This window comes from Notolepis coatsorum (assembly GCF_963971535.1).
Source record: "Notolepis coatsorum genome assembly, chromosome: 10".
In the NCBI taxonomy this organism is placed as follows: Eukaryota; Metazoa; Chordata; class Actinopteri; order Aulopiformes; family Paralepididae; genus Notolepis; species Notolepis coatsorum.
In genome coordinates, this window is record NC_140174.1 from 79,758,386 (window position 1) to 79,777,463 (window position 19,078).

The 19,078-nt window shown below is 44.9% G+C and overlaps 1 protein-coding gene across 1 annotated transcript in view; it reads left to right on the top strand.

Moving 5' to 3' along the window:
- The window catches only part of vti1a (vesicle transport through interaction with t-SNAREs 1A), a gene marked incomplete at its 3' end in the record, with an annotated part of 162,229 nt that overhangs the window by 112,450 nt on the left and 30,701 nt on the right, over positions 1–19,078 (top strand). The window contains exon 4 of the mRNA XM_084323070.1: positions 5,795–5,815. Within this exon, the coding sequence (XP_084179196.1) occupies positions 5,795–5,815 (21 nt within the window). The remainder of the gene's footprint in view (positions 1–5,794; positions 5,816–19,078) is intronic.

Consider the following 19,078-nt stretch of genomic DNA (forward strand, 5'->3'; position numbering starts at 1 on the left):
GAGTAATTATATATTAAGATTAGGCTGTCAACTCACTGGAGTTACCGTGCGTCGTGCACGCACGCTCACACACGGAGTCACAAGCACAAATAGATACCATTTGCACACATACACATGGGGGGGGGGAATTAAAAAAACAAAGATGAAAACTCAAATTTACATTTGCACAGCACATTCAGTCCCACAGTGCTTTGTAAACTACAGTTGGATGATCTACAGCTGAGCGAAGCTAAATAAAGTTGTCTCCTTTTTTTCCTTTCTTATTACCATTTCAATGATGACCCACGAACTGCCACATCTTACAAACATATGTATCGTCGAGCGGAGATGCGTAATTGATATGCATATTCCGGGCAAATTAGCCAGACACGAAAGTGACTCTGACATTTTATGCGGAAGTTGGAAGGAGATTTGCTGCCAGAAGTGTCACATTTAGAGACAGTGATGGTTCTTATCAAAATCTTGTCAAGGCAGAGCTGGCGGAGGTGGGTGTGTGTGTGTGTGACCCACATTTCTTTCAAATATTTATTTTGTCCCTTTCATGAAAACAAAAGATGTACAGCATTTACGGAGTAATTATTCATAAATCAGAATTCGTACATCTGAAACAAAATGGACTTGTTCAAATAACATAATAATGAAATATACCAGTGCTGTTATTATTATCGGGTAGATTTAATGGATTACACATTAATGTTAATATTTGGAATCTGTTGCTCTGCCTTATTCAACTATTTTAATAATTATACTTAATGCTATATTTTATCTTCTTGAAGTGCCATGTTGCTAAAACGGCAATGAAATCCCTCATAAATTAAATCTCACAATACTCACAATTCACAAAAGAAATCCCAGCATTGGAGAGAGCAGAGATGTGTAGATTGTGAGCACAGGGAAGTAAAGTAGGAATGCTGCTGTTTTTAAGCTTGTAAAATACTTGCCCATTTGTTGTCATTTCCTCGCAATATCGGCGTGAAAATCTCATTTGCACAAATACTCTTTATTAACTGAAGTGAATCAAGGCCCCCCCTGCCTCGCACCCCCAACACAAGGACCATTGGAAAATATGTGGTGACAAAATACAGTCTTTGATTAACCCCCGAAAATAAACATCTACCTTTGTCTAGAAGCTTATTATGCAATGTGCCACAAATCAGTTCCAAAAATATATATACAAAAACATCTTTTAGATTTGAGGTCAAACTTGTTGCATTTGAAAACACTTTTACTATTTTGTCTTCCTTTTCAATCTTTTTTCTCAAGATAACTTATTAAAAAAGAATAGCGATAAACATAGTGATTATCTGCGCTATACCTTCTTTGCAGAGATGACTCTAAACCTCAGTATGTTTATTACATGAACTGGCTAATGATCACTCCCTCTGTTCTCAGACTGTACAACAAATGTTTATTTGTTTTTCTGACAATGATAATGATGTTATATGGCACACTCGCACACATCTGCACCCAGGCACGGGAGGCGTTAAAGTCGACCAGGGGGCAAAGGTCAAGTAAATAGATGATACATAACTGTATTTCTCTCTTTTGTCTCTCCCAGGTGCAATATTTACTTCATTTTCATTTAAGAAAAAACAGGACCGTGAGGAGATAATACAAGACGTGGTCTTGCTGTGAGTGGAGTGCTCGGAACTTCACTTTTCTTTTTCTTATTATCTTTTTTTAGAGAACGAGACGGCAGCGATAAGGGGGGGGGGGGGGGGGGCGATGATGATGATGATGGTGGTGGGGGCTGGTGAGGTGCGGCTGGGGCAAGTTGGTAAATTAATTCCTGAGGATCTGAAAGAGGTCAGGATCATTTCATATAGCCCTGGCTGAGCAGATCATTACCAGTCACAAATCTGTTGGTTACATGGCAAGGATTTATAGCTCAGTAAATAGGGAGCCATCACGAGTTCTGAAATGGCGTGTTGGCCCTGCGATAATGGCTAAAGGACGATTTAATAGAGTTCGGCATTTATTCGTTATCTGTATGCGGACAGAGACTGAATTGGCGCTATCGCTCGTTTTTTTTTTTTTTTTTTAATAATGTGGTGGGCTACCATTGCACAATTTCTCTTTCTTTTCCCCCTCTGCATGCAACGCACGCATACACACACATACACACGCATACCACACACAAAGCAGCAAGTGCACACACACACACACACACACACACACACACACACACACACACACACACAGTCACACAGACACATACACACACACACACATTTTTCACACACGAACACTCTACGGAATAGTTTCGATTTCAGTCACAGCAGAAGGCTTGGCCACAAGAGATTGTGCTGGTTTGAGCCGGCATGACCAGATTTTACAGGCTACAAAGGAAGCAGATTACCACTTGTATCGAATTCCGTATTGGATAAAAAAAAAAAAAAAACTTTTGTTTGAAAAAAAATAAATAAAAGAAATGCTGATTATCATAACAGAAAAATTGCAGCAGTGCAATTTTGAATACTGGCTGGCATCTGAAAAACACAGGGAAAGGCACTGGTGCGGGAGCGTAATTATAACATTTACAATGTTCTGTGTTTACCCCTCTATTTATTTCTCTCCAGCAACGCTAGCATCGTGGGCTATACTTAAAAAATAATGAACGCCAAAGGAAAATAAAGCTAAATGAAAAAAATATATATAATAATAATTGCGTGCAACGAAGACCCCCCCGCATAGTTTCAGCAAATCCTCTGCAAGGACTTTCAATCAGTCGAAGCAGCACAAATGAGATAGAACAAGTTTTGTTTGGTCCTCATTGAGTCGGACGGCGGGCCGTGGGCGAGCGCTTTCTGCTGGACTCCTTCAGACCTTAAATAGCCTCGTCTGTTTGTGTAGTTTTAAACTTTGGCCTCCTCAATAATGCATTCTTGGCGGGGAGTTGTGACCTTCGCAATGAAAAGAGGGATTTTTCAGTCTGCAAAGTGGCTTCTCCTTCACACCAAAAAGGGAGGAGGGGTAACCGTATATCTTTGTGGGTAAATATTTTTCATGCCACGACCGGCTACTGCCGGCACTCTCAAGGCCAGGAGCTCTTCACAGCAGTGCAACATAAACAAACATACTTTTAAAATGTTTCCTTATTCTTTTTTTTACAAGAGCTCCTTTACCTTCTATCCTGTTATAAAATGTATGGTGAAATGTATTTATCTCTTTACATTTTTAAATTATCTATCTTAGTATTTAGTATTTTCATTCAGAAGAAAATAAACACTCTTAAGCTCTTTTCTTCCTAAATCAAATCAAATCAAATTTATTTGTAAGGCCCGACAACACACGTTAATGTCCCCATGGGCCGGACACGTCTTCTTTAAACAAGTCAAGAAGAAACATAACAATAAGTCAAGAACAAAACAAGAACACCATAAGGTCCAACAAATTTTAAATAAATGCAAATAAATGATTGAATGCAAGCACTCCCAGACATACCCCACGCGAAGGTAAGGAAAAACTCACTAAAACCTAACAATCGGTTTAAGTTCAAAAGGGAGAGTATTACTAGACAATGGAGAACACATCTAATACTGAGCTTTTAATGTGATTGCAATCCCAGTTTATATATATATATACTGCTTTTGCAGTTATATATACAGTATATAAATGTGATTGCAGTATATATACAATACAAAATTATTATAGCTATGATGAAAATTCTCACTGTGCATTTATCAGTGACAAAAAATGTAAAGAGACAATATATTCACTCCATTATAATATACTGTAGGTAGCCTACAGTATGATAGAATATTGCAGTGTTAGATGGACACAAACGGACATTAAATGACACAATTGTCCTTGGATTGTAATAGAGCTATATATAATAGTCAGCGGTGCTCCTTGGTTAATTTGTGTAGATAAGCCACTCGCCAGTCTCTTATCTCTTCCCATGAAATACTCCCAACATGGAATAGTCTGGTCAACTCTGTTAACCCTTGCCCACCAATTTCTTTCTTTCTTTCTTTCTTTCTTTCTTTCTTTCTTTCTTTCTTTCTTTCTTTCTTTCTTTCTTTCTTTCTTTCTTTCTTTCTTTCTTTCTTTCTTTCTTTCTTTCTTTCTTTCTTTCTTTCTTTCTTTCTTTCTTTTTTCTTTCTTTTTTTCACTCTTTTAGTCCACAATCAAGTTTTACAATTCATGATCCAAGTTCCCTTGATAGCAAATGATTTTAAACCCTGCACAAAAACTGAATCAGAATGACCAGGAGATGAGATGAGAGGGCAGTAATAGTGGCCCTGAGCCTCCGTCAGATCTGCTGACCTTTCATCTCTCCCAAGACATGGAGATTAAAAAATCACCTGCAAAGGCTGACAAATTAAGAAATGTGCCCCCCCCCCCCCATCTCTACCAAATGTGTTGTTCTCAAATGATAAGCCCCCCCCTCTCTCTCTCTTTCTCTCTCTCTCTCTCTCTCTCTCTCTCTCTCTCTCTCTCTCTCTCTCTCTCTCTCTCTCTCTCTCTCTCTCTCTCTCTCTCTCTCTCTCTCTCTCTCTCTCTCGCTCTCTCTCTCTCTCTCTCTCCCACCCCCCCCTTTCTCTCCAGTCCTCACTTAAAGCATGGGCCTGTTGGAAGCAACCTTTTAATTGCGATTAGGCTTGATTAATCATAAATGGGATTATTGCCCCCCCCGAACCGTCTGCCTTGTTATCAAAGATACAAGGTTACCCCGGACGGGGGAATAGGCGCAGCATTTCCTATTTACCTCAGTTTAGATTTGCCATTCTCTTTCATCAAAAATGAATAGCTAATGCTAAGATTCATATTTCATGACCCCTCCGTTGTCCCAATAATCAGCCCCAGTGTTATGTATTTATGTATATGTATACACCGGCAGCCCGGCCGAGGCTCACGCGTGCAGCATCTCCACAGCGCGGCGGCAGCAGGGAGATGTGTAAAAGGTACATGAAATATTGACAGCATATCAGCGTTGATGGACAGCGCTACTCCGAATGGCTCAGCATTTGTCAAAAAAAAAAACAGAAACACAAAAAAAGGGCTGTTATTTTTTCCCCCCATTTTTTCCCATAGAATCCTTCGGAAAATGCCAGATGTAATATACATTTCCTGCCACAAGCCTTTTATTGCTACTGTATCCAAACTGTATTTTCCTCACTCAGCTGACTAGGATCTAGTTTTTCTCCCCCGCGCGCCCCCCCCTTCTTTTCTCTTGCCATATCAAGTCCTGTGATGTGACTTCCTTGATGATGATAGTTGAGACGCCGCGAGTGGAGCGATCCACTCCCTCTCTTTGTTTAATGTGACAAGCGCCAGAACTTGATCTTTTGTTTGTTCAAAAAAGTCTGCAGCGAGTGGCGTGTTTAGCTTCGTTTAATGTGTTTGTCTGTGATTTCCGGAATGCTAAACACGCAAACAGATAAATCGTCAAGGTTAATTCTGTACCCAGCCGCATGACTGATCTGTTTCCTGACATGTCTCTCCTTTTTATCTCTCCTTCACTCCTCTTTCTGCTTCTCTATCTCTCTCTTTCTCTCTCTCTCTCTCTCTCTCTCTCTCTCTCTCTCTCTCTCTCTGCTTATCTCTCTCTCTCTCTCTCTCTCTCTCCTCCCCCTCTTAATCTCTCTCTCTTTCCCCCCTCTTCCTCTCTCTCTCTCTCTCTCTCTCTCTCTCTCTCTCTCTCTCTCTCTCTCTCTCTCTCTCTCTCTCTCTCTCTCTCTCTCTCCCCCCTCTTCACCTCTCTCTCTTTCCCCCCTCTTCCTCTCTCTCTCACTCTCACACTCTCTCTCTCTCTCTCTCTCTCCCCCCTCTTCCTGCTCTCGCGAGGCAGTTGATAAAGTTACGGGAAGAGGTAAGTGCGTCTTTGCCTTTTCCATTAATTTCCCCTCTGAAATCTCCATTTGCCCTTGTCTCCCCTTCGTAAAAATGTCAGCTTATCTGAACACTTTAAAAAAATATTTGCATGACTGATTGAGCAGCCTATATAGGCCAAGTAATAGGGAATGAATTCAATGAAGGACCTCCCCACCCCCAGACAATGAAGATCAGAAACAGCGCCTCTACCACCTGAGACAGTTAAGGAAGTTCAGAGTATCGGGGAAGATACTCCAGTCCTTCTACTCAGGAGCTGTAGAGAGCATCTTGACCGGAAACATCACTGCCTGGTATGGAAACAGCACGGCACAGGACAAGAAGGCCCTACAGAGAGTGGTGCGCTCAGCCGAGCGTACCACGGGTATTGCACTACCTCCCCTGCAGGTTCTATACAACAAGAGGTGCAAATCCAGAGCCTGCAGGATAATGAAAGACCCTCACCACCCCAATAACAGCCTGTTTCAGCTGCTGAGGTCAGGCAGACGCCTGCGAACCCCAGCTACTAGGACAGAGCGGCTTAGGCTCAGCTTCTTCCCCCAGGCCATCAGAGCCCTGAACAATGAACATTGAGTGCCACAGAACACTGAACTATCCACACACAAGCACACATGAACACACACACGACACGCACGCTGTGCACGCTCACACACTAGCAGCCACTTAACACTTTAACATGAGCGGGCACACACTCATGCCGCACACACGCACACTTATGGCCAAAAGGAAAGGCCACTTTAAATTAGAATAACAGGAACAGTGTATTGCACTACCAAAGCTACCTAGCATGTCCTATATGCTCTGTAAATAACTATGTACAGATACCGAGATGTCATACCATGTTACCTGTTTATTGCACAATGTTGTTTTTTTATTGGATTCTATTATATGTTGTACCACTGTATTGCACATCGTTGCGGGCAAGACCACCCGCATTTCATTGTATGCCGTGACAATTAAAACTCTTGACTTGACTTGAGATCAGATTTATAAGATTTACCTTTTTTTTAAGACAAGCATAGGGAATTAAAACAACTCTGAAAATGTTCTGAAGGGAGGCCAACACTGAAGGAAAAGGACTGACACAAATGTTCACCAACCCACGTCAACTTCTTAATTTAAAGTAGGAACTGCTGCTCGGAGGATTGGTCACTCCATCGCTCTCTTGAATAGGGCCCAATAAGTGAGTCGTTTATTTTTGGCGCGATGATGAATTCGATTAGAGTTATCACCATCGTTATAGTGTTGTGTTTTAAGCCGCCCAATGACGGCTCTGTGGTCCTTTATCTTTGTTTCTGATGGTCCCGTTCTTACTCAGTATGGTGCAGACAAGATGAGAAGCAAAGGTATTCAACTCTTAATATCTATATTTAACTGCCCCCCATCTTTCTTCAACCCACCTTCATCTATCTTCAACCCCCCCTCATCTACCCCCCCCCCCCAAAATTAAATGTTGTCTATGTCCTCAAGACTCAAAAGTTTTGAAAGTTGATTTGTCAATCAGTTCCTTTTCTATATACAACTTCTTAAGCCCTAGCCATATTTTCAGAATATTTGCCAAATAATACATACCTACGTAAGGACCTATGGAAGATTGCTCCACTTCTACAAGGTCCATTTGCATGTTCTTGGTATCTATTATATATACTGTGTCTGTTATTAGGCTTGAGTAAATTGTAATGAACCAAAGGAGAATATCAATAAAAAAAGTATGATTCGTTTTTAACACATTGGACGCCAGACCCGAGATAAGTCAGGTTAACTCGCCGAACGTTGGGCGCCAAACCCGAGAAAAGTTGTGTTTTCATCGTTATTTCTTTTATTCGATATTTCCATTCATAATCCATCCATCCAGCCTGATGTTATTATTGGGAATGGGTCTGAGATCGCAAACGTCCAATACCGCCGCCTAACGCCTTGCGGCCGGTATTGCACATCCTTGGAAACCCTCTGGCTTGGGCTGTGTGTCGATCTAAGAAGTCCAGTCCGGGTTTTCCTTCTCGGGCATGAGTAACGTTTATTATAACACATGGATTGGGGAGACTCGAGCACCGCCGGTTCATGTGCTTTGGTGGATTATCTTGGCAACACGATCGACATCAATACTTGGAATGGCGATCAGATAATTGGAATATTTTTTTTTTTTTAAAGATTACATTTTTTGGCGTTTTATCGCTTTATTTCTACTGGGCAGTCCAGTAGGGAGAGACAGAGGAGGAATGGGAGACAGAGTGGGGGGAAGACATTCGGGAAATAACGACAGGTTCGGGAATCGAACCCGGGTCGCGGCTGAGCGCGCTATGTGGTTCGCCACTGGGGCGCCCATAATTGGAATATTCTTTTTGCAGTACATCCTAGTCAAGGTAAGGGCTATATGCTATCAATCTTGCGTTGATCCAATAATTCCTTCCCCGCGATCGGAGCGTGTGTCTGTAATGTACTGTGTAACCTATTCCGTTGGTGACGATCGAAGCATAGAACCCCCCCCCCCACCCTTTCATGCATGCATGATGAAACATAATACCGATAATCTAGTGTTGATTTCAGATTGATTGTTGAACCAAGCGAGGAATGGCACGGTTCCTAGTGAAATGCACTAAAACGCTGTTTAGCGGCGTTTCCTGGGATTACACAGAATTACTCTAAAGCTATACTCATATTCACCACGGTATAAAACGGGAATGTATGGATGAAAAAAGTATGTTTTTTGCATCTTGACCGGAAGAAACTCAATGACAATCGACTATATTATTAGATCCGTAGCTATAATATTTAATATAGCTTTAGCACTGCAAACACCGGCATGTATCCCCATTCATTACAGCGCTGGCACACACGGCCATACGCCCACAGCGACTTCTGGCGCTGAACTAGTTAATCTTTGACGGTGAATAACACCATGCTAAAATGTATCAGACATGAAAAATTGCCACTGAGCTCATTCAGCACCTTCTTGAGATCACGTCTACAAAAGATCTAAGCAAATGAATAAAGGTCAGATGATTTACAGGGTTTTTCGTAGATACAGTACAGCATTTTGCCATCTGGACATATGCAATTTGAAATATGAATATAGAATATAGAATATAAGGCCTATAAATGACCTTACTATGGTCAAGTCACACATCTATGGATCGGGCCAAATCTCCCCTTTCCAATGGCATATTTCAATCTGGATTTAGTACCACCAGACGCCCCTGACCGGCCAGCAAAAACCGTGAATGAAATCTACTGTAAGTACAGTTACTTTTTTATAATGTACATTTCTCCACCATTTCTCATCAGATTGCAATGCCGTTTTTTGCTAGACGTTCACAGAAAGGTAAAGAAACTAACTACGTTATATTTATGGCAATACCGTTCAGGTTTGTTCAACCTGTGAGATATGATCTAGAAAATAACGGTAAAAAAAAAGCTTCATGCTGGAAGTCAGATGATTGACAGGGGCTGGCGTGAGCTGGGAAGTGCAGTTTTATGAAATTTGCATCGAAAGCCCTGGGTCTCTTCTTTAAAAAAACTACACTCAAGTTAGGTTGTGCCATGTCCTCGCGTCAATATGCGCCGGTTTCTATGAGATTTCTATGAACTCATATTTCACTAATAACACTTAAAATCATTTGTAAACTAATGTAGTGCTGAAAATATATACTTTGACTGGTGTTTTGACAGGGTTAGGGTCTTTACTCTTCGCTACATTTAAAAAAGAAACGCAAAATTAATTAATACGCCCGGCAGCGTGGCTACATGAATAGAGCTCCGAACTCATGATCAGAAGATCACCGGTTCGAGCCCCGGTCAAGGCCGTTGTCGGAAAGTGGTGTTGTTGTCCATCAGGGGGCACTCTGTCTTCTGGACTTGTCAGTAACAATGCCCCTGTTACGGTGATAGGGACACCGTATAGCTGCGAGTGCCGTCCTTTGGATGAGACGCTAAACCGAGGTCCTGACTGAATTTGTCGTTAAAGAACCCAGGACGCCTATCACAAAGAGTAGGGGGTTCCCCGACATTGCTGGCCAAATTCCCAATCAGGTCTTTGACATCAAGGCCACCCAATCATCCTTCCCCCCTTAATTGGCTGATATATCGTTCAGGAGTAGAGCAGACGCAGGGCAGCCCTCCTCTCCTCCAAGGAGAAGGAAGGAATATCACCCTTGGCGAGGACCTCCAAGCTGTGCAATGCCTCCCTCGTCTTGTTCGCTGGGTCCATTTCTGGTGGGTTCATTCTGTTAGGGATTAGTGGTGATAGGACCCAGTAGCAGACAGGAAAAGGAGGAAGCAGGCAGGAGACAGCGGGTACTGATTCAAACAGAGAGCTTTACTTAACACTTTCGCGGCCAACCACGTATATATACGTTATTGGGCGCCAGCGGTTAACGACCAACAACGTATATATACGTTTTTGGATCGTTTTCCCTTTTTTCCGATTTTAATATCCTATTCAATGTCGGGGACCTGTATTTTGCCGTTAAAAGGCATACTGGGACTCCGAAGGTGCAGTACCGGCCAGATCCTGCTAGTAGGCAGTATCGAGAGTGCAGTAAACCCTGTTCCAGACCGGGTGCTACATTTAAACCGCTCCGGGTGCACTTTTCTAGTAATGGGAAACCTAGGGCTTCACTCGATCGCATTGAATCGTTTTCGGGACCCCGGGTCCATATGTTGTGGTGGGTTATGTCGTGGACCAGATGGACATAAGATGGACTAGATGGCGATCAAATAATTGGAATATTCTTTTTGGAATACCACCGACCACAGGTAAGGACTATCTGACGTCAATTTCGGCTTGATCGTGCAAGGTTTTCATACCCATCCCCCTGATCGGCTTGTGTTGTGGTAATAACAAATGCCGTTACTGGCAATCAAATAATCAGAAACGACCCCCCTCCCCTTTCATGCATTCATGATGAAATATAATACCTATTATATACATTTGATTTGGAATTAGTAGCGTGTCCACGGACAAAACGCCAATGGTTTGAGTAGAATTCACGTTGCGCCCTATAGCCAGCCTCCCAGGAATTAGCCCGGATCATTCTGAAATTATACTTATTCTATTCACCACGGGATAACGCGTCAATGTATTCATGAAAAGATTTATTCTTTTTTGCATCTTGAACGGAAGATAGTTACTGTCAAATGACCATGGTATTGTATCCATAGCTATAATATAAAATATAGATATAGCTCTACAAACAAGGTGACGCACAGTGAAACTATGTAATGGAAACCTGGCCAAGCTAGAACAGGATGGGGAAATCGAATGGCCGCGAATGAGTTAAACAAAGGCACCATAAACAAAAACACTAGAACAAACAAACTTCAAAACACAAAAACAAAAACCTCTCAGTAAAAACTGGAAGAGGGGAAAACGTAACACAAGGTACAAAACGAACATGGGGAATCACTTACTAACACGAGGAGACCAGGAATGATAGCAACATGAACAACGACCACGACAGGAAACATGAACAGCTAATACAATGAACCCACAAAGAGACAAGGAAACATAGAAATACACAGGGTAATTGACAAACGGGACACACACTAGGGCTGATTACAACGGGAAACACCTGGGAGGAGAAAGAGACAGACAAAGACTACACAGACCAAGAGTAAACACATAAACACTACAAAGACTAAGACTAGACAGTAACTCTAATACAAGAAGACTAACACTAGACAAGAGTAACACTAGAAACATAACATCAACACTAGGAATCTAACACACTAAGGAACATATCACTAACATGGGAAACAGACTGACAGACTGGGGTAAAAGACTAAATAACAAATATAAGACAAGACTAAACACACTGGGAACATAACACAAATACACTAAGACTAAACAGATAACACAATACAAGGGACTAAGAACCGAAAACAGACAGGGGAACACGAAGGGCAAGAGGCACACTGGGAGACACAGTAACATTAACATCAACACTTTCCGTGCCACGGGTCCGGTGCCCCGGAACCCCGTTGCGTGCCAACGCCCACTTCAATGATAGAGTGCTCATATTTGCAAACGCATAAACTATATCTTAAATTATGGCTATGTGTATAAAATGGCCGTTGCTTATCAATGACTTGTTTGCAGTCAACATTGTCGAAACGTATTGTTTTTTTAATCGGTTCATTTCCGTTTTATACCATTTTGAAAAACTCTAGTTTTTTTAAAGTTTCAGGAAAATATAAAGATTCAGTGATAATTGCCCTTTAGTGGAATACACTGGAATACACAAAAAACGTTGTTATTTTTCGGCCTATTTATGAATCGTTTTCAAATAAAGGCTAGATTATCGATAGTATATGTGTACTTATGCACGCTATAGAAGCGGGCTGAAAAATCTATTATCTATTTCCTGATCAGCACACACACACACACACACGCACACACACACACATATAGGGCCCATGTTGATATCTCTGTGAAAAAAGCTCTGATTATCCCAAGACTGGTAAAATAGATTCCTTACTTCAGATCAGATGTTCTCCAAAAAGATTATTCCAATTCCAAAATATCGATCGCGTTTATTGATCCAACGCTGGGTGGTCGAAACACCAATTCCACGCTGTTCTGATGGTCCACAATGAATCCGATCGGCTCGAGTTACATGCCTGAGAAGTAAAATGTGGAAGCAGGATTAATTTTTTTCATGCGTTTCATTCAATCCAATCCAAAGGGGTGCAGTACCACACGGAGAGACGATAGGTGTGTGTGTGTGTGTGTGTGTGTGTGTGTGTGTGTGTGGGAGGGGATATCCAAGCCCACTAAGAGGGGATACACAAGCCCACTAAGAGGGGATACACAAGCCCACTGAGAGGGGATACACAAGCCCACTGAGAGGGGATATCCAAGCCCACTAAGAGGGGATACACAAGCCCACTGAGAGGGGATATCCAAGCCCACTAAGAGGGGATACACAAGCCCACTAAGAGGGGATACACAAGCCCACTAAGAAGGTATATCCAAGCCCACTAAAACATTTGAGACCCACTGACATAGGCCATTGAATGTATATTCATTCTCTACACACCAATGTGAACGAAAGGTTATGACTATATGAGTTATACGAGTACTGGCTGAGCGTCTCGCTCTTTGCCATACTGAGATATATCTTTATCTCCAGTACCTACTGTACTTCATTAACAAAAACAATGCACCCATGCCCCGCCCCAGTGTCCCCCTATAAGACACCGGACATGGTCATACTCGCCCTTCCTCTGGAAAAAGTTTCCATCATAGAAAACCCAACCAAGGGACCTCAGGGCCAGGGTTTCCGTTAGAATTTTTTTTGCAGGTCTGTGTGTCCGGTAGATTTCAATCTACCGGACAAATGGGATCAATTCCGGTCAGAGTTTATTGAGCTTAAAAACAATTGATAGGCCTATATAAAGAATGACATCCTCAAGGCATTTATAATATTTTAACTTAAAACTAGGCTACTTTTGCGTACTGTATATACAGTCATTAATATATTCCAAATAAAATAAGTCCCTCGAGACTTCGTGCTGCTGCCGACTTGAGGTGTCGGTGGGCAGTCTGCCCGACATTAATAAACAGCAGTCTGTTATAATCACATTTTTATGAGCTAACGAATTCCGTTATATTGGACATTTGTATTAATTATATCAAGCGAAGAACTGAGAAATTTGGCAGAGAGAGACGGCAACATTATCGTGGGTTTGCGTTATGTATATCTCCACCTCCCAACGACTTGGTGCTGGTCATAATGTCCGGTGAAAATAATTCCCTCTAAGCACGAATGAATTGTATTAAAATAGGCTAAAATTAAATAGCCTATGCGATGAACGAAACAATCATTACATTTGTTTCATCGTTGCTTCACCAAGCAGGTCTAATAATGTTGTCAGCGGGAGCTTGCTGCTAGATTTGCGAGAAGCATGCAGCTGCAGACCCACAGAGCAGCAGTGTTTTCAGGTCCGGTCTGGGGACCGCTCAGCAGCGCCCCCCACCCAACAGCTGAATTGCCAATGGCTGAATTGGAGTACTGCACTGTGCCGGCAAGGCTGGTGGGTTCTGTGGCTCTGCAGCTGCATGCTTCTCGCAAACCCAGCACTAAGCTCTCGCTGACAACATCGTTAGACCTGCTTGGTGAAGCAACGATGAAACAAATGTAATGATTGTTTCGTTCATCGCATAGGCTATTTAATTTTAGCCTATTTTAATACAATTCAAATAATCAAATTGTGCTTAGAGGGAATTATTTTCACCGGACATTATGACAGAAGAGATTAAATATGTCGGACTTCAACAGATTTTGCTGGTCAAATACCGGTAATTACCGGCTAACGGAAACCCTGCTCAGGGCGCGCTAAGAGCGAGACGCTCAGCCAGTACTCATATAACTAGGTTATAGTCATAACCTTTCGTTATATAGCCTACTGGCCTCGCGTCTCGCTCTTCGCCATACTGAGATATGGGGCAGAGCAGACGCGTGGCCTGACAAATGTATGCCCTGAGGACCCGCAAGCCCTACCACCAGGGGGGAGGGGAGTCCCCTCCACCCGCCCTTCCTAGTGAAGAGGGGGAGGCAGTCAACTCCACCAAAGTGCGAAAAAAGAGGGAACTAGAGACCCCTAAAAACGCACAGCACAGGCGGGACCACGTGTGACACATCACCCCGTGGCACACACCCACACACCCCTGCTAACCCACCGAAGGGCGGGACGCAGGGTAGGTCCCAAACCTCAGAACCGCCTGGGAGACAGAACCCCCAGTCATGTCCATGAGGTAAAACCTAACGAAGGGACCCGGGGAGGACCAGGAGGCCGCAGCACAGATGTCCTCCACCGAGGCCCCCCCTAACAAGGCGGCAGAGGCCGCCACTCCACGAGTGGAGTGCGCCCTGACACCCCCAGGGGGGGCCAGTCCAGCCAACGTGTAGCAAAGGGCAATGCCCTCGCACAACCAATGTGACAGGCGCTGTTTGGACAGTGCCTTACCAGCGCGAGAGCCACTCTAACAAACAAAGAGCTGATCGGTAGCCCTGAAGTCCTGCGTCCGACTGAGGTAAAGCCCGGACGGGACACGACAGGTGAAGGCTCACCTCTAACTCACCAGCGTGAGGAGGCAGATGAAACGCCTGAATCACAATATCCCTGGAGCGAAAAGAGCTCCGGATATTTTTTGGCACAAAGACTGGATCAGGCCTCAGAGTTACACCGCTATTGACACGAATAGACAAGCACTCAGGCCGCACCGAGAGAGCACACAGCTCACCCATGCGCTTAGCGGAGGTGATGGACAGCAGGAATGCAGTCTTAAAGACAGCTGTTCCAAAGATGCCTGCTCAATAGGCTCAAACGGGGCCTCAGATAACCGGCCGAGGACCAGTTGGAGGTCCCAACTCGGAGACAGAGAACGTTCCACCGGCTTAAGACGCCGAGCGCCAAGCAGGAAACGCTTCACAAGAGGGTGGCTGAACAATGTAACGCCCTCAAACCCCACATGACAAGAGGATATAGCCGCGGCATATACCCTCACCGTCGAAGCCGACAGTCTACCCAAAATAGACTGAAGGAAGGAAAGGACAGCGTCCAGGGGGCAGGACACCGGGTCCAAGCCCCCCACTCTACACCACTCTTGGAAAATACGCCACCTACCCGCGTAAGCCGTGCTAGAGGACGGAGCGTGCGCATGCCGGATAGCGTTAACCACAGAATAGCCAAGACGCATCCCCACCAGATTCACACTGACAGCAGCCAAGCCTAGAGGCTGCCCCAGAACAGGAAGGCAGAACAGAGTTCCGCGTGCCTGAGAGAGGGCCCGCGGTGACCACGGAACAGGCCACGGCGGGGCCACACAGAGCTGAATCAGGGCCGGGGACCAAACAGCTGAGCCCCGGCCCGGCACGACCAGGACCAAGTCCCGCGCTCCCGACGTACCCGCCCCAACAGCTGAGCTATCAGGTGTAAGGTGGGGGAAAGCGTACAGAATCCCGGACGGCCACGGAATCGGTCCCAGACCTGCCCGACTATGTCTGGACGTAATCCCCACTCGTCAGGGTGAGGACCGCCCGCGACATCACACCTGCACCCACATTCACCCTGCCGGAGATGTGGAGAGCCCTCAGGCTGCGCAGATGGAGAAACGCCCATAGCCAGCCGACCGCCGCCCGGTGTAGACGGGGGGAGCGTACTCCTCCCTGTCTGTCGATATACGACGCTGACGTCGTGTTGTCCGTCCTGATCAAAACACCGTTTGAGGACAAGAAGGACTGCCTTCAATTCCAACACATTGAATGTAGCGCAGACCGGTCAGCATGGTCTTGCCAGCTGCCCCCTACTGCGTTGGCCCGACACGTCCCCCCCCCAGTGAGGGAGGCATCGGTGAAGACCGTGACGTGTGAGCCTGCTGCCCATGGTGACCCCGCTTGTGAGGGCCCCAGGCCCTCCCCAGAGGGCGAGGTCCCCCAGTACTGACATGGGAACCTTAGCCGCTTCCACTTGCTTCTCACCGGGTCTATTTCCATACTGGAAAACCACCTCTGTATCCTCCTCACAAAGAGGAGGCCAAGAGGGACCACGGAATGAGCAGATGCCATCATACCGACCAGGCGCATCACGGACAGCACCGTAACCGTCCTAGGACGGAACCTCCCGAGCGTGCCGAGAACACCCACTCGCCCTGAGGAGAGCCCTGAGGAGGGAAAAAACTTCTCACCCCCTCAAAGGGAGACTGATCCAACCAAGATGTCTGTAAACAAGCGTTGACAGCATCCTAGCCCTCCCTGCGGTTAATAACGTCAAAACCTCGCACAATGTTTTGAAGTCGGCTGGCCTTCATGGCCCCGCCACCCGACACTATTTTTGACTGAAAAAACAGCAATTCGAACAAAGTTACTAGTCACTGCTAATTCCATACTGTGGCGGTATAGGCTTAACAGCCCACCAGCCACCTGCCGGGCCGACTCATAGCGTCGGCCGGGCGGGGCACCGTTCCAACATGCCAGAGGCAAAGGACTGATGCCACCTGCTTCACAAGCATGGAGCACCAGTGGTGGTTGCAACAAAAACTACTACTAGTGAAGCACTGCCTCACTAGTAGGAATGCAGCAACCTCCACTGTGGTGTGCACCCATGAAGGGGTAAATTAATAAATGAACTAAAACTCCACCAACACACTGCAGAATGGGCTAGCCCATACACACAATGTTAAGGGGATGCAGACCAGAGAAACACCAGTCCCGCACACAATTCATAGATTCACAAAAAGCACACCAGCCCTAGGCCTCAGCCCATCCACCCATGAAAAGGTAAACAAGCCCCCGTCAAAACTCCCAACAGTAGACACCGATTGACCGTCAGCATGAATGGTTAAGAGGAGGGAAGACCTTTTAAAAAGACAGCCCTCGGCGGGGAATCAAAGGAACAGTAACCCAGCATCGTAGCATTTAGCATTAGCCGCACGCTCCAGGATAGCCGGGAAAACGACAACGTACACACGGACACAACTCGGTTGTCTCACGGGACAACGAGCAGTATCACTAATGCCAGCATTGATGCCTGGTGGCGCAGGCCCTACCTGGGCGCGACCTAGCCGCCGCGCGACGTCCCTCGATCCGCTGTCAGAAGACGAGGAAACCCCAGGACAGGCCCAATGCGCTGTTAGAACGTGCCGAGAAGATTCCAGGGGCTGGAAAATCTCCGGCGAAAACCCAACATTGTTCAATTTCCTTCTGCATTTCATAACAACTAGTTCATGGAGTGCACTGCATCGTCCATGATGGAAACAAAAAAGAGGAAGGGCGAGTATGACCATGTCCGGTGTCTTATAGGGGGACACTGGGGCGGGGCCTGGTCAAGTGCATGGGTGCATTGTTTTTGTTAATGAAGTACAGTAGGTACTGGAGATAGATATATCTCAGTATGGCGAAGAGCGAGACGCAAGGCCAGTAGGCTATATAAGTGCAGTTGTGTAGAGCATCTCTCTCACAATGCCTTTACAGTAGGCATAATGAAGGATCTCCAATGCACTCTAGTTCCTCCGTACCATTCCATCAGCTAGCAGGCCATTTAGCTGTTCAGCTCGGCGTTAACACATTAATTGCCAAGAACGAGTATACTCGTTATTGCCCGCCATGCGAATATCGTTATTTCGTTTATTCGCTATATCTATTAATAATTCATGGCTGCAGCCTCTGCAGACCCTTCAGACCCTGTCTGAGCTGGCAGACGGTCAACACCGCCCTCTACTGCCTTTGCGGAGCTATTGCACTCCATTGAAAATGGTCTGGTGTGTTTTCTGAGCCGATCTGAGCTGTGCGGGCGGGGTTTAAATACTCAGACGAGGCAGGCCTTTACAACAACGGCATGGAACACTAACCCCGCCCGCCCGTTCATGTGTAACGCTCGGTAATGTCGGGGACACGATCGCTGTGGATAACTGGAATGGCGATCAGATAATTGGATTCTTTTTTGCATTACATCAGAGACCAGGTAAGGACTCTATATATAAAATCTTGCGATGATCTGATATTTCTTTCTCCCGCGATCAAAGCTATCTGTGTGGACTCTGTGTGCTTTTTACCGTTGGCTGCGGTGGGGGGGGGGGGGGGCATTTCATGTATGCACAAGGAGATATAATAATGATAATCTAGCGTTGATTTCAGGATGATTAGATAATCAGCCAAAAAATTACAACGTGATGATTACTGGATTACACTAAAATGCCTTTTCCTCGTCTTTTCCTGGAATTACTCAGAATCACCCAAACCATACTCTTATTCAAAACGATATAAAACGAAAATGTACGGATGAAAAAACAATCTGTTTTGTGCATGTTGACTGGAAGCAACTCACTGACAATCGACGGGTGTATTAGACCCATAGCTATAATATAAGATATATTTTAAGCACTCGCAAATGTCGCAGTCTAAAACTATATCCATTGAATAAAGACCTGGCGCTGAAGGGGGATCAGCGCCCCTGCTGCTGGCGGTCAATGTGTTAAAGGCTGGTGCAGTTGAGGGGGTTTGGAACCTTGCTTTTCACAATCTTATGACACCATGGTGATTGATGTACTGCACACCTAACTATTTAGATATGGGAGTTGACCTGTTATATTTTCTATTATGTTTAATGGTTTGAAAGGGTTTTATAGTGTGAAAAAGTAAAAAAAATTATTAGATCGAAACATGACAGAAGATGTAGACTTCAGATCAAACAGAGCAGCTCCAATTCTCTCGTCGCTCGTCCACAAGCAATATTCTTTGTCACA